At 40.4% G+C, this 24,109-nt stretch overlaps 1 protein-coding gene across 1 annotated transcript in view; it reads left to right on the top strand.

Moving 5' to 3' along the window:
* The window catches only part of LOC146061508 (bifunctional heparan sulfate N-deacetylase/N-sulfotransferase 3-like), a 239,877-nt gene that overhangs the window by 25,717 nt on the left and 190,051 nt on the right, over window positions 1–24,109 (top strand). Inside the window, exon 2 of the mRNA XM_083174470.1 lies at window positions 20,954–22,068. Coding sequence (XP_083030596.1) covers window positions 21,037–22,068 — 1,032 coding nt within the window. The 5' untranslated portion in view covers window positions 20,954–21,036. The remainder of the gene's footprint in view (window positions 1–20,953; window positions 22,069–24,109) is intronic.

The raw sequence follows: 24,109 nt of genomic DNA, 5'->3' as shown, positions 1-24,109 counted from the left end.
AGCAGCAACAATGGTGAGTGTGCTGCTGGGAAACTGGCATTGTAGGGCATACTTGTTTCTGGCACTATGGGGGGCATACCTGGCACTGTGGGGGGACATACCTGGCACTGTGGGGGCATACCTGGCACTGTAGGGCATACTTGTTTCTGGCACTGTGTGGGGCATATCTGGCACTGTAGGGGCATACCTGACACTGTGGGGCATACCTGGCACTGTAGGGAAGTATCTGGCACTGTGGGGAAGTATCTGGTACTGTGGGGGCATACCTGGCACTGTAGGGCATGCGGCCAGCAATATGGGGGTATACCTGGCACCATGGGGGCATGTGATCAAAAATGGGGGGGGAAAGAAAAAAGGTCAGTTATTTGTGGATGCACTCCTGATCCTCACGGATCAATATTAGTTACAATAAATTGTTTCATTCAGATAAAACCGTGGGGGTTCCTGCTGTCTTTATTTAATTAGTTCATTGACAAGGGATTAACCCACAAAATTGCGAAAATAAGAAGTTAAAATATCCCAACATACAGACATACACAAAGTGAGGAAGAGTAAAGATTTGTGTTGGAAAGAATTTAAAACGTGTAGGCAGAATCTAATAGGATGATATTGATTTCAATACTTTTTTGGGTGGTATTCCCTTATGGCTTAGGTATTGTTTGGGTAGTATTCCCTTATATCATGTGTGTTGATTTGTGTTCCATATCACACCGCTTAAATAGATGGTGGCAGCTTAATTGTCTGCCCTAGGTTTAGGTCAGGATATACTTGAATATTTCAGTTATAATACTGATCTTGTTCATATATATTATTATGCATACAGCTTTCAGATGTTTGAAATTCCTGTGTGTTGGCCAGGTTTCTCGTGACTCACTGTTGTGGGTATGTACTTTTTTCTTGGTGTGATTTGGCCGGAGGTTCGGCTCTATGTCACACTTGTGGTTAGGTCCCCACAGGAGGCTTTTTGGCAATTTTATCTGTGATTTGGCCAGAAAGTTGGCTCTATGTCACAGTTATTTGTCCCTGATAAGTAGGCCCTTTAATGTATATTCTGTGAGTTATTCCACTTGGATGATGGGTTTGGGTTTGTGATATGGCCCCAACTTTGGCTCTATTTCACATCCAGTTTTTGTGTCTCTGTGGTCATTTATGGCCTTGTATTTGGCCTTATGTTACACTTTTATTGGCACTTTTATCTGTGATTTGGCCAGGAAATTGGCTCTATGTCACAGTTATTTTGCCTTTAATAAGTATGCCCTATAGTGTATACTTTGTAGATTTTTCCACATCGATCATGAGTTTAGGTTTGTGATATGGCCTTAATTTTGGCTCTATCTCATACCCAGTTTTTATATATCTCTGTGGTTATTATCTGCCTCACATTTGGCCTTATATTACACTTTGTTGTTGTTACACAGGTATGTGTGTTATTTCCCGGGGGGATAATATAAATGTTCCTCTTGTGTGATTTGGCCACAGGTTTGGCACTATGTCACAGTTTTTATACAGTACTCCAAAAGAAAATATTTTTTAAAATATATAGTGAACCTGCATTCAGCAGTTTATATCAGCCTTGAGATCAGGATTTGGACATGTGATGTGGCCTTTCATTTGGCTCTATGTCACATTGAAATTTATTTCGTATTTTATGTCCAGTTTTGATTATGTCTGTTATGTATATTTTTGTGTGGTTTGGCCTTCTCTTGGCTCTATGTCACACGTTAATATATTTATTTTAGCTGTATGAATATAATTATTGTTTGTCACATATTTTTCCTTTTCACAATAAATGAGTTAGGGCGACATAACGTTCCTTCTGACGAACAGAGGGTTACTTCACTTGATTATGTAGCTACTGAATAGCTGTTTCTTATTGGTATCTTGTTCCTGTATTTAAGGTGGAAACAATTGTATACATGTAGTAATACAATCCTTTGTATCTTTATGTTTTCATTCGATACATTTTTATTACAAGATACGCTTTTGAGCTGCCACTGATTGCTGCTGACATCTACTGGTGGTTTCTATTAATTACGTATCTCTGGTCATAAATAGCCAGTGAGATTTTATATCAGAGAGTTCAGAGCAATCGGTAGTTACTGCTGTAGTAAGATATTCTGCCTTAACTATATTGAACATGCGAGACAGTCCTTGTGCTATGGTCTGCACAAGTGGACTGTGGAGGCAGATGATGCTCCCTTAACTCGCCAGCATATGGTTTCAGCAATAAAGTTTACAATCTAATAAGCGGTGGACATAACATATTATTTTAAACACACAATTTCATCCTACAATTCTGCCTGCCACGGGTCTAGGACACGTGTTTCGCATTAGGTGCTTCTTCAAGCTAGCCAGACCTTGTCCACCATGGGGGCATACCTGTTTCTGGCACTGTGGGGGCATACCTGGCATTGTAGGGAAGTATCTGGCACTGTGGGGGTATACCTGGCACTGTAGAGAAGTATCTGGCACTGTTGGGGCATACCTGGCACTGTGGGGCATACCTAGCACTATGGGGGCATACCTATCACCATGGGGGAATACCTGTCACCGTGGGAGCATATGTGTATCTGGCACTATTGGGGCATATGTGTATCACACCCCCAATTTCATTGGCCGCACCCCGCCAGAGTATTTATTTAGAATGGCACCACAATCCGGCGGACATTGTTTATCTGGCAGTGCTGGGGGGCATTGAGTTTCGCATGAATGCCAGTAGGTCATGCCCCCTAATTTCGGGTGTGTGCCTTCGGCACGCGCAGATGTCCCTTCTTCTCTGCCTCCAGTGTTGAGAGGTATGTATGCAGCATATTGGACATTGCAGTGTGTGGCATATTGTGTCTGTCTTTTTTATTTTTTATTTTACTAGCTCTTCAGGCGGTTATTTTGTCTCGAGTAGCTCTCGCCCCAAAAAAGGTTGGAGACCACTGATCTAAACAGATCGCTTAAAAATGGGGCTGAAATTTCCCCATGTGTATGCCCCATAAGTGTTTAAAGAAACAATATTATTTAAAAAGGGGCAGACTAGATGGGCTAATTAGTTATTATCTACCATCAAATGTTTCTAGGAAAAGGACCATATACAGAACATATAAATACGTATTTTCATGCATTAAATAAATTTTATATATTGTACAGTATCTTTCCCTTTCCTGGTTTTCAAATAAACACGTAGGGCCAGATGTATCAAGCTTCAAGAAGTGCTAAAATGGAGAGTGATAAATAGAGACAGGATTATATGCATTTGCATATTCATTTGCATATTTTGCCCATTCTCACTGGTTATTGCATATTTCACCTAAAATTTAGTGATGGTGCATATTTTAGGCCCTGCCCCCTTTCCACCCGCGAGTCACAGCACTGCTTTTGCCCTGCTGCTGCTGGCCATGTAGTGGTAGAGTGTGCAGGCTGGGGCAATATGTGCGCAGTGTGGGGAACCTTGGATGTACACTATGTCTGACACTGCTCTAGGCTGCCAATCCATGTTGATAAAAGTCAGTTGGATGGGATGCCATTACGAAGCTCCTGAACCTTTGCCTGCCCCTGGCCTGGGACTTTACACCAAGAGACAGACTTCTGCAGCAGAGGAGGCGGGCAGAAGGGTTGTGACATCACTCGGCACAGAGGAAATGCCATGTCGCAGTGAGTATGCGGCGCAGGGATGAAGCCTTCCACTGCGCCGCCCTCACACGCTATGCTGACATTTGTTCCATCGGTGCTGGAGATGAGGGTCCGTGTAGTTGATACAAGAAGAGCTTTGGACGCTGCAGTCTGCTGTAGCAGCCAGGAAGAAAAAAAAAACCTGTGTATAGCACTAGACATCTGCAGATGCTGTGGGCCTATTTTGGAGGTTTATTTGCAACTAATTGTTTGCTGATTTTTAAATAAATAAATAAAAAAATTACTTTTTTAAATTATTTAATGTAGCATATTTTAACACTTTTCGTGCATATTTTACGTATTTTTCATGCATATTTGCATGCATATTTCAAGCTTTTTATGTTGCATATAATCCTGTCTCTAGTGATAAATAACCAGCCAATCAGCTCCCAACTGACATTTTATGACTTTTTTGCAGCTTGATACATCTGCACCTAAACATGCAACAGGAATATATATATCTCTCTTTCTCCTATCAAATCTAATATCGTAAAAACTAATTTCAGCTTCATATTTTATATAGCGATATTAATATTACATACACATATTGGGTCTTGCAACACCTTACTTAAAATGAAACATACAGATCGAAAAATATTGCACATATGGAGAAATGGTGATGCATACTGTATAGATACAGTAACTACTTTTTCTAATAGTACTTACCAACAAATACAAGTAGAATAAGTAGAATACTAATATGGCATGACTGTTCATCATACATTGCTTTTTACTTTAAAAAAAAATGAAAATTGAAAATGAAAACATTTCTAGTTCGATAGGGAGATTCAATTTAGTCTTGCATGGTCTTTGTTACCCCCCCCCCCACACACACACACACACACACACACACACAAACACACACACACACATCGCCAAAACACATACTCCCCTGCTGTCTATAGTACCTAGAGGTATTCATTTAGAGTCCCATTACATTCCTGCAAGCAGCCCTAAGGCAGCAGTTTTGTATTTGTGCTCACACCTCTGGAGGGTATAAGCAGAAATAAATGTTAACACCTGCCTCTGGGCTGCTTGTGGGTTGATCGTAAGTTTCTAATTGAATGGCTCCTGGAACTTTACCCAAGGGGACAGCCCATGCAGGACATCGTTCCGTTAATTGAATTTCCACAAAAATATTCAATGTTTAAATAGTTAATGAACCCATTTTTAGCCAGTGTATTTGTTTCTAAACATTTTTTTTTTCCAATATTAAGGTAGTAATACAATTTGCTAATAGCCTGTCTATTTATACACCCTCACTGATGCAAAACTATTTTCTATTAGGAAAAATACATAGATGTATAAATACAGTCAATTTTTTTTTTTAAATCAAAATATTTTATTCAATTTTTAATATACAGCTTACAATGTTCAAGAGTATCAATAAAAACATACATATATACTAAGAACAAAATATTCAGCTTTTCAAATTTTGCAAAGAACACGCTTTTCTGAGCATGGGAATTTCTATTTTTAACTTAAACTTAATTACAAACCTTAAAATTGTGGAATGACACAAAAAATACATAAATAAATAAATAATAAAAAAAAACAATATGAAAAATAAATAAAGATTATAAAATATAAAGATAATAATTGCCCGGGGGAATTTATATATATAAAAAAAGGCAGTTAAGTGTTTCCCTTATCTCTTATTCCCTTATAAAAAGAGGACATAAATAAAAATCAGAATATATACTGCTCAAGTTGGGCACGTTTTTTCCCACCATATAGGGTTCCAAATTTGAATACATTTTATGGATCTATTTTGTAAAAATGCTGAAATCTTCTCCATTGAAGCCACAAACCATATCCTATTTGACAATGTTTGAGAAGAAGGGGGATCCAGGCTTTTCCAATGTGATGCAATTAGACATCTTGCAGCACTTAATATCTGGGTTGCTAATTTTTCTGAAAGTGGTTCTAAGTAAGCTATTGGATGTCCCAACAGGAAAGACCATGGATCTCTAATTACATTAGTTAGTAACACTTTACTCAATACATTTGCCACTTTTTTCCAAAAAACCTAAATTTTAGGACAAGTTCACCATAACACAGTCAATTATTAACAGGTTTATTAGTTAAGCATATACAATTGGCAGGTTTTTGTTTGCGAAAGTGAGAAAACGATTGTGCATTACTTCATTCATTCATATACGTAGTAAGAAAATACAGTATGGAGAAACAAGAATGGATCAGTGTGTTCACAGCCTCCTGTCACTGGTAATGAATATAATAATGAAATTCAGTATAGTGTCATCAAGATTTCCTTTCAGGGAAAGAGAAAATCTATTAACAATCCTAAAAAATCTATCTTGACGGGAACAGAGCTGCAGTTTTTTTTTATTTGAAAAAGAGGATGAAGAGCCCCCAGTGCTCCATGTATTGATAGAAGGTAACAGAAGCATACATAAATTACACTATAGTACTTCCACCTGATAGTAATCTGCTGCTGTATTGGCAATAGAAGCAATACCAATGGTCAGAGTGATCACATTGTGTCATGTAAATGCATTTCTAACCATGTTCTAATGTATTGTCAGAATGCGTGCTCAGTACTGTTGGTGGAATTGTCAACAAAAAGTTCGGCCAGGTACCCTGCGAATGGGGAAATGCTGGCATTTATAAAGCTAAATAAGCAGAGGGTAACTGCTATATCCACATTTACTCCACATACTAGATTTTCAACAATAATTAGTGTGCTCCACAAAAATATAGTCCTGTACAATACACACTGATGTGGAAGAAAGAAAATTACATTTCATGAGATATTTAACATATAATACTTGCTAAACTTTCCTTGTATTGTACCAACATATCATTCAGCATTTTCCAGAGAGTTTTAATAATTTACATCACTCCTTGTCCCAGTGGGGCTTACAGTCTTATTTTTCTGCCACAAAAATTACATCTAATGTTGGTTAATCTATTTAGATTTTATTGGCCTGTCAGACCCATGGGCCCAGCATTGTAAATTAGCAATACTAACCTTTTGCCTTTTGATGATGCCCCGTACATGGAATTCCCTTAAAAAAGGGCTAATTCAGGCCCGAAACGCGTCGGTATTGAGGAGGAACAACCAGCATCACTGACCCTCAAAGCTCTGTATTCCATCTCGGAGCTTTCACCTTGTCTCCAAACCCGGGTGAGCAGAGGAGTCGGAGGTGAAGTGATCACTTGAGATCTTCTGTTTTTTTATTGTTTTTTTTGTATTGTATTGTATGTGGGGTTGGTGACCCTAGGTGGTACACTGTGCAGCAGCCTCTCTTGGTGCGGCTATACATTTGCTAAACTTAGGTGCCCCTAACTACATAATATACTGTACACTTTTTTTAGATGCAATGCAATTACTGTAGCTTAATGTTATTAAAGGTTCAAACCAGGGCAGGACTGGCCATCTTGCAAATGCCAGAGGGGCCAATGGCCTGGTGGGCCGATTTCTTTGTGCAAGGTGGAGGCTCCGCCTCGCGATCAGCACACAGAGAGAGCCACTGAACTTGCGGCGGGTCCGGCAGCTCTCTATGTGCGCCGCTGAGGTCCAGGAGAGAGGGGGCATCACACGCCGCTTTTCCTCTTTCTTCTGCAAGCTGGGAGAGGCAGCATGTGCAAGTGAAGCATGTGTGCACACACACTTCAGTTTACAGAAGTTACTCCAAAGACCAGAATATTAGCTATTAGGTGCATACACAATGGACGATGTATGCACTGAAAGACATAGATAACCAATTTCCTTTGAACTGTACCAGTGTCCTGGATGAAAAATGTGTTGCATACACTGAAAGACGAAAAATGAACGATTTATCTACAATGTATAGGCTTTTTTTTTAAATATCCAAATTGAGCTGCCTGCACAGTCGACGAACAACCTTGATGAATGACCGGCGGGTACGCGCATCTTTGTTCGTCATTCGTAACATACACACTAAGATATGTTTACCTATATCTTTCAGAAGGGCCTAAATGTACATACCCTTACTATGAAATGCGAATTCTGGTCGAGTTAGGTGCAATAGTGCAATAGTTGTTTGGAAAATCACAGTACTTTTTTCTAAGCTTAGCCTAATATGTCTCAAATAGAATGTGTTGAGATTAGTCACTCTTCAATGGTCATACCTGTAAAAGTCAGATTCTCCAGTATAAATCATGATTTTGAGCCCAAATTCCAGGAAATATAGTTTTTGAGTTACCATACATCTCCTTAAGTTATGTCATAACTCATTGATATATCTCCATCCTGTGATTATTACCCTATTGGCTGTAACAATCATTTAAATCTTTTAATGCTCAACTAAGGGGATGGTTCTAATGTGCATTTCAGCATATACCTGTAGTATGCTATTTTTTTTTACGAGATATGTATGACTAGTGCTGTCTATTGGCATTACTTAATTGACATTTCCATTTGGACTACTGACAGAAAAACTATTCCAAACTGATGACAGGTGATATGGTGTTTGTATTTAATTACATTTTATATTGAACATTTTTGCATTTATAAAGGCACTATTCTCCTTTCTGTATATAACATGTCATAATATTATTATACTGCACAACAATAGGATAATACAGCTTTAGCATTTATTACCAACATTGACAAATTGCGTCTTCATGCTATCCTGAGTGTAAATATAAATAGAATAGAATATATACTTGTAAGCTGACGATACTTATAAGCCTGGTGATTCTTGTATGTCCGTGTACGCTTGATGTACTTTCAGAACACTACTGGTTTTCTGATGTGATCTGATGCATCTTGACATGAATCCAAATTGTGTATATTTAGTGCTCAAGGGCTGATTTATTAACATTATTTTTATTAAAATAATGTGAAAAAAGGGTGTTTTCATACCAGTTCACATTATTTTAGTATCTCTTAAGTGCATTAAAGGGCCTTTGGAATAGTTTTCATGAAAAACAGGTCCAAACCCTTTAAATTGCATTTTTTGCATACAGTACTTCTTCTGGGAAATGCGTTTACTCCAAATTTACAACAATAAAAACAACATTGTGCGAAAGCATTGCATTGAGCCCTGTGATAATTATGTGATCCTGGGGTAGCATAATCACAGTGGTTACTGCGATATGCCTGCCCCTACACAGGTTTCTCTGCCTGCTGACAGAAAAAAAAACCTGTTCTGAGCTCCACCCACTGTAATCAGCTATGTGTGTCCAATGGATACACAGGCTGATCACTGTGAGAAATAAAGTATTATAATTACTTGCTTTGGTGAAGGCTGACTGTCATTGGGTCCCCCTTTGATGCTGCGTGACCCCTGGTGGAGTAAATGGATGCTGTGCTGGCAGTAGCTGCGGCGATGTTGGTGGCAGCGCAGAAAATTCTCAGTTGAATTTTTGTGATAGGACAACGTAGTGACTTTATAGGGACAGAGCTATCTCACAAGCTGCATGCAATAATTGATACATCCATACAAAGTAATGAATTATAATATGGATGGAAGACAATGATTGCTTGGCATTCACATTCAGTATCTGAGATAATACACAAACTTTGTTTCATGTTTTGAAACCTTGTTTTATGCACAAATAAAATATATATGTGTGTGTATGTCATGTGTTTGATGTGTTTGTACAACATAAATGCAAGATACCCAAAGATTCTTAATTGAAATATAAAATTTTTCTGAAATACGGAATAATCCATTATCCAAAATTCTTCTGGTCCAGAGCATTTTGGATAAGGGTTACTCAAAGTGTAGTAGATGGTTGCAATGAAACAATGTATGAAAATAGTTAATAACTAACTACTGTAGATGCATCCATTGTATATTTTTATTATGATTATGTCTGACTAGGCATTTAATGGCATACAGTGAGTAAAATAACAGATACATTATTTACATTGTATTGCTGATTCCTAGCCACATATAAATAATGTGCTCCATTATTAGATTAATATGATTACATTTATTTCTGCAACAGCCAAAAGCATACAATGGGTGACATTTAATAGGATGAGAAATTCAGAAAGTGAAAGATTTGGTAAGAAATCTCCAGGTTTTTTTTTTAAAGCGGCAATCATTTACACTGCAAAATCAAACTGGTTTTGCAGTGTAAATGATTGCCGCTTTTAAAAAACTGGAGATTTCTTACCAAATCTCTCACTTTCTGAATCTCCCATCCTATTACATTTCACCCACAGTATCTGTATTATGACATTTACAATATAATACCCACCATGCTGACTAAAGGTAGTTTAAACAAAAGTCTGCAAATTATATGTATGTAATAGAATAGATATGTAAAATGACTGCCACTTTTTTGTGTGTCTAGAAGAAATTGATTGACAGAGACAGAACTGTGCTCTGGGGAACAACAGTGCTATAGAGGTGGTTTGAGATTCGACAATAGACAAGTTAAATCTGTCAAAATTAGGATCATAACTTGAATGAGTGTTTCAAGGAGACTGGTTGTGCATGTTACTAGTAGAGGATCTTGGTTACATACCAAATTTACATGATCTAAACATTTTAAAAACAATAATCTGGAAAAAAAAATAAGACCCAACAGCCCATTTCACCAAAACATGTCCCTGATGTTCCTACGTGATGTCAATTTATTTCCATATTACGGCAAACCTACAGCAATGTTTTGATAAGCTAAACAGTGTCTTAGTTGGATTTTAGAATTTAAAGTTTAAAGAATAAGTACTGCATACTTTAACTTCAAGAGTACTGCTGCAAATTTTCTTAATGTTTCTATGTTTTTCAATTAAAACACAAATATGTCTTAAATCAGTGTTTTGCCAATTTAGCCCCATGGAACCCTAACATTGCATGTTAGGAAGGTATCCTCAGGAATAACTAGTACCACCTGTAGAACTATGATGTTTAAACACCTGTCCTCCAGCTAGCTAATCTGGAAAACATACAATGTAAGGATTCTACAGTATGATGTTTGTGGTATAATTTGCTGATAGTTATAATGTCGATATAGTCATAATGGCGACATTTATCATGTCAATATCATCATGTAGACACAGATAGACATAATGCCCCCAGATGCGCAGCTGTGACTGACTAGCTCGTTATGGCTTCTGAGTCCCAGAATCACTTCTGAACCCTTAAGCACTCTTGTATTGTATTGCTAGTGCATGCATGGGGGGGGGGTGCATGCACTAGCAATACAATACAAGACAGACGCGTTTCGTCATGGACTTTGTCAGTGGAGCCCACGGGAGCCCAGAATGTGTTGGGGGAAGGAGGGCTCCCGGGGAAAGAGGCAGCAGAAGCTGCCCCCCGGGAGAGCTGTCAGGGGACAGGGGTAGGGAGCCACTGCACTGCTCCCCCTTGTGCATATGTAATGAGCAGGAGCAGTGTGAAGTGAATATATGAATATTTAATGAGTGGCTCTGGCTCCCGGCCCCCTGCTGGCGAATGTGTAAAAAAATTAATTAATTAATTATAAAATAAATATATGTTCATGTGCTGCAAGCACGTAAATAAAAATAGCATGCCCCTTCACAGAAAAAAATAATCTGATTATTGGACACCAAAAAAAAAAAAAAGCCTTTATTTTAAAAGATCACTTTCCAGTTCACATTAAAAAGATGTTGAATGCAAAACAGTGAATCATGGCGAAAATCATGCTAAAAGCAGTTCTCCACCCTAGCATTGAATACACTCTCTGCGAATCCCTGTGAAAACCCCATTGAAATACACCAGCGAATTGCAGCAAGCTTGAAACGGAGAACTGGCCGGCATTCACTGTTCGCTTTCGGTGAACATTGAATAGGTTGAATCAGATTTTCAGTGAAAAAGATTCACTGCAAGGAGTGAAAACAGCCCAATTCGCCGAAAAAAAACGGTGAACCGGGAGCATTGAATACTGCCCTATGACTGTAAAGAAGACAAAACTGAAAACTGACTTTCCTTAGCAGTAAAACAAGGTGCATCTACTGATGTCCTTTTTATTTAAAAAGGAATCCTTTTTGCCTATATTTTTTGCCAAATTGAAAATGACCCTTTAAATTGAAAAACAAGTAAAAGTTTCATCACCAGGCAATTATAGTGATATCAAGAAGTGGCAATCTTTCACTGTAATAGAAAATGTTGACACATAAGTATCTATGGAAACAGCACAGAATCATTCTTCTTATCTGTGATTATCTGAATAAGCCTATGTACTTTAAGCATAGAGTGTCAGCTGTTGAGAAATGCTGCAAATTTTTTTTTTTACCAAGCTATATTTAGTTTCTATAATGCAGAATGCAAACAGTTTCTGCTACATACAGTATGTGTATTTGCTCTATGGGTATGCCTCTTTACAGTGGCGTAATTTCATCCCAGTTGCCCGGAGGCAAGGTAAGTACTGGTGCCTCCCCAAATAGCTCATTGAGGGGCAGATTTATTAAGCTTGGAGAAGAGATAAACTGGAGATAAAGTGGAGAAAAGGTAAAAGGAGATAAAGCACCAGCCAATCAACTCCCAACTGTCTTTTTCAAACACAGCTGATTGGCTGATGCTTTATCTCCTTTTACCTTTTCTCTGCTTTATCTCCAGTTTATCTCTTCTCCAAGCTTAATAAATCTGCCCCTCAGTACGCGACCGAAGCGATTACCGCGATTTCCCATAGGGAACAATGTTAAATGTCCCAATTGACCCAATTTTCCATAGGGAACAATGTTAAATGGCCCACAGAGGCCAAATAGGCACCCTGAAGTGTGAAATGGCCCCCCCAATTGTTAACGCCACCCCACGATCAACGTGAACCCGAAGCATGGCGACCGCAGCGAGCCCGCGAGGGGCGGCGGTACGCGTCCTACGACCTTGTCATACCCCCACTATCCACGTCGGCGTGGAGTTGAGAATAGAAAGTGTGGCGAGCGCAGCGAGCCACCGAGCCCGAAGCGTGGCGAGCACAGCGAGCCCCGCGAGGGGACGCGGACACCTGTGAAGCCCGCGAGGGGACGCGGATACCTATGAAGGTATCCGCGTGCGCTCGCCACACTTTCTATTCTCGACTCCACGCCGACGTGGATAGTGGGGGTATGAAAAGGTCGTAGGACGCGTACCGCCGCCCCTCGCCACGCTTTGGGTTGACGTTGATCGTTGGGTGGCGTTAACAATTGGGGGGGCCATTTCACACTTCAGGGTGCCTATTTGGCCTCTGTGGGCCATTTAACATTGTTCCCTATGGAAAATCGGTTCAATTGGGATATTTAACATTGTTCCCTATGGGAAATCGCGGAAATCGCGGTAATCGCGTTGGTCGCATCACATGCGATGCGACCAACGCGATTTACATTTTAACATGTATTTCTATGTAAAATCGCGGGCATCGCATCGGTCGCATCGCATGCCATTATAATGGCATGCGATGTACATGCGATGCCCGCGATGGGCGCCCTTCTAGGTAAAGAGTACCCTACAAAACACTGCAGAACTTATCTGATGTTGTTACATTTCCTTTGTTTGCACATTTGTTACATAACTTAATGTTTATAAATAATCCTGTATTATGCATATTCTCAGAATAGGTAATTTATTGATGTTTATCAAATGAAAAGCATTGTAAAAGGTCAATTTCATAGCATTTTACATAATGAGTTTCTATGGAAACGTATGATATTTAATAAAAAAAAATTATTTGAGCTAATTCAATCACCTAGATTTATTTTCCCCCACTGTTGTCATAATACAACTGTGTTACTGCGTTACTGTGTGATGCATAATAGATAGGCAGACTAGATGAGCCAAATTGGTCTTATCTACTATCAAATTCTTTGTTTCTATAATATAGTGCAAGGGGCATTACTGCATTCATCATTAGAGGGTTTCAGATACATCACTGTATGGGGAATAATATGGTGCAAGGGGCATTACTGCATGGAGCATAAGGTAGTTTCAGAGACATCACTGTGTAGAGCATAATATGGTGCATGGGGCATTGCTGTGTGGGGCATAATATGGGGTCAATGAGACCATATGCATCTGCAGAGCGCAAACACCAGTCCCCGGTGCGGATACGGGAACCAATCAGATCATGACCTACTACTAATCAGATCAGATGAGTGCCCTGTATCACTAAAACAGGAAAACCCACAGCCCTGCATTTCCAGTCAGGGGGAATTACAATTATGCCACAATATAAAAATAAGGTAGAAACCACTTTTGAGTGACTTGGGGCACAAACAGCTGGGGTGCTAGAAGTGTAATATGTGTGTGCAGAAGCAGTACAATGTACAAGTGTAATAACCTACTATACAATGTATTGTGTGTCATGATGAAGCACACTATGGTGAATTTGTTTACAGTGGTGAATAATTCGCAGCATCCTCGGCAGCTGCACAGAAAGTCTGTAGCATGTCACATGACCTGTGTCAGAAGGAGGGTGAGCAGTTGGACAGGGCAGTCTGTGAGGAGAGGTCCAGGCAGAAAGAGTGTGGCAGACAGAGGGGGAGATTCTCTAAGCTAAAAATGCGGTAAAAACCCCATTATCAGGGTTTTTACCGCATTTTGGGATGCGAGGGGGGGTCATTTCCAGAAAAATCTGGCGATGCCCCATAGAAGCCTATGGGCTTCTATCACATCCCACCGCTGCACCGCCACGACCCCCCGCCGCCACGCACGGACCCCCGCCGCCCCGCATCTTCCCCTCACCTGTGTCCGGGCAACACAGAGCTGTGCTGCCCGGACCTGTGACGAGAGCCCGACGCAGCAGCAGCGTCGGGTGAGGGAGTGCTATAATTATCGCAAATGTTAGAACATATGCGATAATTATAAATGCGATGGGCGGCGAAGGGAGGCGGAGATTCTTAGAGAATCTCCCCCAGAGGGAGCATGGAGGACTCTTATACTTACTGGGGGTATGTGGAGACAGCTCATCAGTTGCCGGGATTCCCTCTCAAGTTATTGCTGTCACCGATTGGACTGTAAATGATAGAAGGAGAGGTGTGGTGAGTCCAGCCCCAAAATACATACATACAGTACCTGTACCAGCCCAGGAAAGAGGTGTTCTCATATTTACCTACACAGCTGTATAAAGTTTAAAGACATTTTACCTCAGAAAAGGACATTTTACCTCAGAACTAAAGTCAGCTATATTTATGCACAGCCCCAGACAGAAAAGAGACATTTTACCTCAGAAAGGCTGTAATACTAGGGTGACCAACTCATCCCTTTAATCCGGGACACATATTAATTACACAGGTTCTCTGGCAGTTTAAAACCAGGTGAAATGGAGTCTTGAGGTGTGGCAGTTTAAAACCAGGTGAAAGCAAGCCACAGAACCTGTGTAATTAATATGTGTCCTGGATTAAAGGGATGAGTTGGTCACCCTATGTAATACGCTCTTCTCTCACCCAAATGTATATATTGAAAGATGTACTATCCCAGGAAGGTTAAAAGAAGCTAACAACCTAATGCAGGAGTAACACAGAGACTGCGTTTACCTCAGATGATAACTGTACAACAGGCAGACATTTATTTGGTTCCTCATCAGAAGGAGAGAAGAAGTCATTTTCCCTAACTAATATTATTTAATGGAGAAATAGTGACTGTAATAAGCAATAAGGTGTAAAGACTTTATACAGTTGGCTTCATGCTACAGTGACTTACACGCTTAGGCAAGGATGTGAAGAGAAGTGGAGAGAGGATGTATACAGTGTTGTTACAGTGTTGTTACATTGTGATTAAGCCAGCAATTATTACCTGATTCACCTTCACTTGTGGATTACAAATAAGCCCACTGTCAGGATACTCAGTGTGGGACTCCTATCTACATAACAAAAATAGCCACTGTAGTTATAGTGACTACCTAATAAATAGAGAGACTAAGGAACAGTTTACAGCTGCAGCAGGTATATTATTGCGCAATAAAAAAGTAGTATTTTAGCATAGAATAGTGATAATATTGTCATTTTGATTTCATGTGAAAATGGTAACAGTATATCTATGTTGAATATCTATATATAATTTGTCTTATAGTTCTGTGTTTTGTGTCCGTCGTAATCGTAACTATCTTTGTTACTGTATTAATGCAATGTTTATTGCACATACCTTTTAATGTTTTAACTTGTAAAATAAAATACCTGATATATAAAAGAAAGAAACATTGCCATGGACATTCCTACAGTTAATATACTTACCTGCCAGAGGAAAGGAAAAGGGAATTAATTAACAGAGCCGGCCCTAGCCAATTTTATGCCCTAGGCACAATTTTTGTGCCACTCATATTTTTATTTTATGCCCCCCCCCCCCCGTTACATTTTAAAGTGATTTAGTGTCCGCCCCCCCTCCCCTTTCTGTCTGACTCAGAGTCTCAGAGCAGCAACAGGCAGCCTTATGATTGGCTGCCTGTTGCTATGGCTACTGGAGGAGACCAGTCCCTGGCCAGAATGGATGCAGACGTGCAGGGTGCTGCTGCATCCATCCATTCCATGTCCGACCAACACACACACTGCTTACCAAGGCCGTCTGCTTACTACCCTATACCCCCCCTGCTCGTGTCCGCAGCGCACATGTAAAAAAAATCCGGGCAGACAGCGGCATGGGCGCCTGTAAACCCTTGGGCCCCGGTACAGTGGACTGTTTACACCGGCGGTAGTTACACCTCTGCTTGGGACCCGGGCAGCAGCAGATGAGTCCCTGCAGAACTGTCTCTGCTCCTGTTAAGCTGAACCAGCCCTAGGCTAGGCATGGATACCCCTAGTCTGCCTATGCCTAGGGCCGGCTCTGTTAATTAATATACTTTCCGGTTCATTACAGAAGGGCTGCTGTTGCTGGCTTTAAAACACTGTGGAAATGGCAATTCACACAATTCCCCCTCTATAATACAGTATCTATAGGAACAAAACATTTCTCTAGATATTAATAATATAATTCATCGGAAGCACCAATGAATGCAATTATTTTTTTTAAATCATTTTTACCTCTGTAACAACAAACATAAAAAACAAGGAAATATTTATGATCATATACCTGGCCAAGCGATTCTACTGCAGGAAATAATATCAAGTTACTGTACTGATTAAGGCAGCAGAGGGATCTCACTTACACAATGAAGTAATGTAACACTTAGCAGAAGCACCCATCAATTCCAATGATCCCAAATCATCATGCAAACCAATCTACCACTTGCCCTTGAGAGCAATTACAAGTGCTGCAGACATTTTTCTAACACTAAAGTGGATGTTTGAATGCCAGATTATCTATCACATACCAGTTACAAGAGTCACGGGCAGAATACGTTTTAAATATTTAAGACAGATCTGTGTAATATTGTGACCAACATTGCACTTTGAAGAAATTTAGTGCTTCCCAGACATAGAAAAACACACACAATGTTTGTTTTTTTTCATTTCCCAGCATGCCCTGCCACATATTTTATATAATGAATTGCTAAATCTGTGTCAGGGCATGCTGGGACATATAATTCCCCAACAGCTGGAGGGCCATGAGTTTGACACCACTGAGCTAGAACAAGTGAACCAGAAAGCTTGGACTGTCTCTTACTGCTTACATCATGTATATGTGTGTATATGTATATAATAGTAAGTAGGACGGCCAATCCCAGGATTGGCGGGTTCCATGGATTTGGTCCCTAAAACACCAGGAAACTACAATCCTGGTATTTTGGGATTTGACTGCGCATGTGCAATCTAATGCCGGGCAGCATCTGAGCGAGTGCTCAGACGCTGCCCAGCTTCTCCCATCCCCGGCAGTGCGGCTCTGCGCAGCATGACTATATCAGAGGTCACGCTGCGCAGGCCACACAGCCACCTCATCCTGGCTGCATGATTCGCCTGCCCGGCTCCATCGCCCACCCACCCGGCCGCACCGCACATGTATGTAAATATGCAAGGGAGGGTTTTTGTATTAGGGATGCCAATCCAGGGTTCCCGGGAATCCTGAGATTGGGCATTTTTCAATCCCAAATTCCGAGATTGAAAAAATGCCCCGGGATTGGCATCCCTACTAGTAAGCCAAGTAAGTACTAGTAAGTACAAGTAAATGCTTTTAAAGAGAGACTGCTACCTTTTGATTGCCTCTGTGTTTGTGCATGTGTGAGAGAGAAAGATGTAGTTTCACTCACTGCCAACCAATGGCAGTGTTTTGGAGACACACAATCAGACAGTAGACATAAATATAGATCATATATACTAGACAAAATCCCCAAAATTGCGCTAGTGTGTTGAGCCCGTTAATATAACCACATTACAATGTTTTACATATCCAAACTTTCCATATGGGATAAAAACATCTAAACACTGCTGGGTGTTATCTGAGTGCAAATTTTCTACCCAATATCTGTTACTGGGACATACAGTATAAAATCTTTATCTTTATCACTGGTCAATCAGCTCCTGACTGGTAAGTAACAGGCAGGGTTTAAAAAGGGACAGTTAGGAGCTGATGGGCGGTGATAAAGTACCAGGCACTTTGTCGCTTCTCCTCCCTTAACACTGCTTTATACAACTACCCCTTAGTAACATCCTGGGTAAGAAAGGGTCAGATTCTGGTAATATTTTTTAAACTGAAAATGTCACGTTTTATGGCAGGTTTGTGAGAGGTGCAAACACACTCTTGAGAATTCACTACCAATTCATACATATTAAACAAATGGGTGAAATAGTTATATGCCTCAGAAGTATGTACAAATATTTCTATATTTATTTTAAATTTTTTATCATCATAAATTCTTAGTTTACAAAGGTCACGATAATTGTTTTATAATTTAATCGGTTTATAAGCAATTGAAGATTGGTCAACCACCTTCAGTTCTCTAAATTTCCATTCCATCAAAAAAACAAGACAAAGGGCAATTAAGTCTATTAGGAGTGCCCCCAAATCCCCCCCCACACACACAGACACAAACACACACACACACACACACACACACACACATGATGGGGGGTATTCAATCTTGGACGATATTTCCGCCAGCTGGAAATATCAGCATCCAGTATTCAACCTGGCCGAAAATGTCCCCCCCTCCATGGAATGTTTAACATTTCCTGTCTACGGATGATGGCCCTTATTCTGGTTCACTCACAAAGGCAAATTTCTTCTCAAATGGACAAAACCTACAGGGGGCAGATGTAACATGTGCAGAGAGAATTAGATTTGGGTGGGGTTTTACTTCAAAGGGCGGGATGTACTAAAGGGAAAATGCGGTAAAACAGGGTTTTACGGCATTTTCCTATGTACTATTACCCATCCGCCCCACCCGCCCCCGTCTGGGTGGCGATACCCTATAGAAGCCTATGGGCTTCTACCGCCGCCCTCCGTCCGCCCCCCCCTCCCGTCCTCCTTTGATCTCCTCCTCCCCCAGCAGGTGTCACAGCCGGGAGGACATCCGGCTGCAGGGGGGAGGAGGAGACGTAGGGGGACACTGACAGCCGCCAGGATGTGACGGAGACCCCCGCAGACCACATCACAGGTATCGTGGGGGTCTCCGTCTATGCAACCCGATGCTAGCCGCATATGTTAGTACATATGTGGCAGCATCGCTGCGGCTGTCAGGCAAAGGGCGGCGATGTATATTAATACATCCCGCCCAAAGTGAGATCTATATTGCATTGTAAAAATAAAGCAGCCAGTATTTTCCCTGCACAGAAACAAAATAACTCACCCAAATCTAAATCTATCTGGACATGTTACTTCTTTCCCACCTGCAGTGCATATGGTTTTGTCCATTTGAGTAGGAATTTGCCTTTGCGAGTGAATAAGGGCCTATATGTTTCAGATAAATATGTTTGATACATAAAGTTTATCTTTTACACATTCTTCCTATGCCATAGACAGTGTGTCTGAAGTATTATATACGGTACTTGTTTCCTAGAACGGCGCCCACGATTTTGATCTTAGGCATCGCAAGGAAAAAAATTGCGTCGGTCGCATCGCATGCGGCCAAAAAATTGCATGTGATGCGACCGACGCGATTACGCCCTTTTCATACCCCCACTATCCACGTCGGTGTGGAGTTGAGAATAGAAAGTGTGGCGAGTGCAGCGAGCCACCGAGCCCGAAGCGTGGCGAGCGTAGTGAGCCCCGCGAGGGGACGCGGAACACACTCCCGAAGCGTGGCGTGCGCTCGCCACGCTTCGGGCTTGTATTCCGCGTCCCCTCGTGGGGTTCGCGTCCCCTCGTGGGGTTCGCTGTGCTCGCCATGCTTCAGGCTCGGTGGCTCGCTGCGCTTGCCACACTTTCTATTCTCAACTCCACGCCGACGTGGATAGTGGTGGTATGAAAAGGTCGGAGGACCCGTACCACCGCCCCTCGCGGGCTTGCTGCGCTCGCTTCGGGTTGACGTTGATCATGGGGTGGCGTTAACAATTGGGGAGGGGGGGCATTTCACACTTCAGGGTGGCTATTTGGGGTCTGTTGGCAATTTATCATTGTTCTCTATGTAAAATCGGGTCAATTGGGCCATTTAACATTGTTCCCTATGTAAAATCGGTAATCGCGTCGGTCGCATCGCATGCAATTTTTTGGCCGCATGCAATGTGACCGACGCAATTTACATTTTACCATGCATTTCTATGTAAAATCACGGCCATCTGATCGGTCGCATCGCATGCCATTATAATGGCATGCGATGTACATGCGATGCCCGCGATGGGCGCCGTTCTAGGAAACAAGTAACTTATATACAATACACTTTACATTAGGTAGACTATAACTTAAGTGATAATTATGCGCCCTTAATTTTCTCAGTGAAAATTGGGGAGCACCATATTCTTTCTCCCTTGTTATATTGTTACAGATGTCAGAAATGTCACTTTAAATTTGACACGTGCTTCTCCCTACATGAAACCCTAAAATGGGTAGATAACATAAAACAGATGCAAATGAAATTTAATGCAGCCATGGTAGAATTGACAAGCCAATAAAACTGTCTTTTACATTTTTGGAAATCGTATCTTTTTTACGTGAGCCACCAAATGCAAGTTGTTAGTATCCCGTTGATACAATTTCTTTAGCTAAATAAAACAAATGGATCTTCCTCTGTCTTTGCCACATGTAGCTTCTGTTGCAACTGCTTTATGTACCTTTTACTTCTCTACTTACACATGGCATTCTATTCAGGGCAATAACTATTATAATGTAATACAGTATATATTATTTTCTTTCTACAATTAACATCCATATGCTTCTAACTACTCTTGCTCTTCCCTCCTGTGATGGGTTGTTACAGTGAGGTTCCACAGCTTATATGTTTCATATATTTACAAGCTGGCAGCTGTTTCTCAAAATGAATCATGTCACCAGAAACACATCAAATGTAAGTATGGTGTAAATAGAATAATGTGTTTCTCTCTCTCTTCTAGTATTCACATTCTCTGAAGTGTTTTGAAAAAGCGACAGATGTGCTGCAATGGTTACATAAATTATTTGGCTTGCCCGGAATGAGATGCTAAGTCCTATTTGTTCCCTGACGCTTCTTTACAACATTCAGCCCAGCATGAATTATATCATGAAATTTCACAGACATTTTCAAAGAACAATCCTCCTGCTTGCCACTTTTTGCATGGTAAGCATTGTCATTTCTGCATACTATTTGTACACTGGTTATAAGCAAGACAATGACATTTCCGAAGCATCAATGGAAATAGAGTGTGGCGATATTGAATCTTTACCGTATAAACTGCTGGAACAGAAAACTGGAAAACCATCGGTTTCCTTATCAACAGAACCCATAATCTTGGTTTTTATAGAGAGTCAATATTCTCAACTTGGTCAAGACATTATTGGGATTCTCGAATCAAGCAGATTTAAATTCCATGCAGAAATAGCTCCTGGAAAAGGAGACCTCCCACCATTAACTGAAAATCACATTGGAAAATATGCACTTATTATATACGAAAACTTTATGAAATATGTAAACTTGGACACATGGAATAAGGAACTTCTGGATAAATACTGTCTCCAGTATGGAGTTAATGTAATTGGATTCCTTAAAGGCATGGAAAACAACATTCAAAATTTTCACTTAAAGGGCTTCCCGTTTATGTTTCACAGTAATATGGCTGTCAAAAACCTTTGTATTAATCCCAAAGCACCGTTACTTCATATAACGAAACCTTCAAAAACAGGAAAAGGTGCTTTGCTTGCAAATGAATGGAATGTTTTTGAGGTAAACCACTCATCTTACCAACCCATCGTGTTTACAAAAGTAAAAATGCCTGTTGGTGCACCACCCCAGCTGTCTAAAATGTCCCTATTTGCCACAGTTATTCATGATTTGGGACTTCATGATGGAATTCAAAGGATCTTCTTTGGTAATAACTTGAATTTTTGGCTGCACAAGCTAATTTTTGTGGATGCTATATCTTTCCTTTCGGAGAAGAAATTTACTCTGACTCTTGATAGGTACATCCTTGTAGACATTGATGACATTTTTGTAGGTAAAGAAGGGACCAGAATGAACATCAATGATGTTAAGGTAAGTCTTAGTTATTCTCCTTGATATATCCAGTATATCCAGTATATATCATGTATATAATATATAATTATCAAGAAATATTTTTATGTGCATTTAATTTAACAAAGAGATGCACCTACACAAAAGCAGTAAGTGACCCATAAGGGACCCATCTATTATGTATACATCACTGTACACTGCTGTATAATTAATTTGCTCTAATTTAATATTGCAACATCAAAACAAACGAAATCAGGAAGTTGTAGCGATTGTAAAATTTTCTTCATATTGTATATATGTTTATATGAAGTTTACTCAAGTGCCAATGCTCAGTACAAGTAATATAGAGGAATATAGCAAACTAAAAATATAGAGTGTGGCAGAGTGTACGAAGTAATCCTAGAAGCTGAATATAGTAACTGTAGAAGGAAAAGCTCAGGGAGGACAATGCAGTAGTGAAAGTGACATAAAATGACCCATGCATGAGAGTTTTAGCTGTGTGAAAACTATAGATGTTATCGCCAGAGCTCTTAAATAGACAAAATTGATTTATTTTAACCTCTTCAGGCTAAATTGTTTTCTAAAGACAAACTGTTATACTTTAATGATCCATATATATATATATATATATATATATATATATATATATATATATATATATACTTTGGTGAAATGCATCTCTTTATACCTCTAGAGGCTAAATTGGGATGGAAGGATGGGCAAGTGAAGGGCAGGTACTGTACAGGAAAGGCATTATCACGCAAGTCCAACTCAGTTATACTGTAGGTGATATACCTGTCCTGAGGGAAATGGTGCTGGTGGTTGGTGCAACGTTTCGTCATTATGAGGATCAGCATCGCTGTCTAGATACTTCTGAATAGTATTGACTTCTCCAGCTTAATTATTTTATAGAATGGTCAGTTAATTATATACACATGTGGCCATCTATTCTTATTAGATATTTGTACTTTCATTTGGACTTTGACAAAATAAATGGGGCTGTATTTTACCCCTAACACTATGAAGCCATATCTTTATGGTATTCCTGAGGTTTTTCCTTTCTAATACAAATATTACAGAAAGACATACAGTTACTGGATGTGTTTGGCATCCCAGCGTATGGGATGCCAGCAGTCAGAATACCAAAACCATCATCCCAACAAATGGCCACAGACCGATGCTGGAATCCTGACATCAGTGAGGATACCGGTGCCAGAATCCTGAGTGACAGCTTCCTGATCATACAGCTGCAGGGAGAGAGGGTTAGGGGGACAGGGGGAAGATAAGTAAACTTACCTGACCCATGGCAGGATTCATTGCATTGGGATGCAGGCATTTATATTCTGATTGTGCACATCCCCGCTGCTGGTCATCAATAAGTTTACATACCTGCTACATCTTATGTACACCTGGGCAAAAAGTGCTATTTTTCAGCTGGACCAGCCTTCCGCAGCAGCACCAGCTCATGTTTAATTTGTATTAGGCATTACAGTGTTTGGCATAATACGTAATGGACATTATGGTGTGTGGCTTAACATGTAATGGGCATTAAGGTGTACATTTTTGACGCACGCCATCAGTGGGCCATATTCCTATTTATGGAGTTTATTGTGAATTTTGGCTTAATCCATGTGGCATTATGTGAATTTTTGCTCAATCCGTGTGGCATTGAGGTCTACTATATTGTTGCATAATGTGTAGAAGTGGTATATGATGTGGTACACTATACTGGGATAAGGACACACCCCCTTTTGAGTGACCAAACCCCCTTTTCCAGGTGCGCGCACAACTGCATCATTCACCTTTGACGCCAAGGTGGGCCTGTGTACTTTAAATGCCAGGGCCTATTTTTAATCCCATTCCCGTCCCTCTCCGCTCTCCGAGCGGGAACACTGGCTCCATTAACACCCCCTTTCCCCCTCCACTATCATGCCCCCCCCCCCCCCCCTGTCATTTTCTCCTGGATCCGTGTATATTCCTGGATTGTGTATATTCTGAGCCTGTAAATACTTAACTAAAAATGAGCCCCATTGCAATGATTAAAGAATTATTTTAAAAATTT

Source organism: Crinia signifera, chromosome 1, assembly GCF_055691185.1.
Source record: "Crinia signifera chromosome 1, ASM5569118v1, whole genome shotgun sequence".
Taxonomy (NCBI): Eukaryota; Metazoa; Chordata; class Amphibia; order Anura; family Myobatrachidae; genus Crinia; species Crinia signifera.
This window is presented reverse-complemented; position numbering and strand designations above follow the sequence as displayed.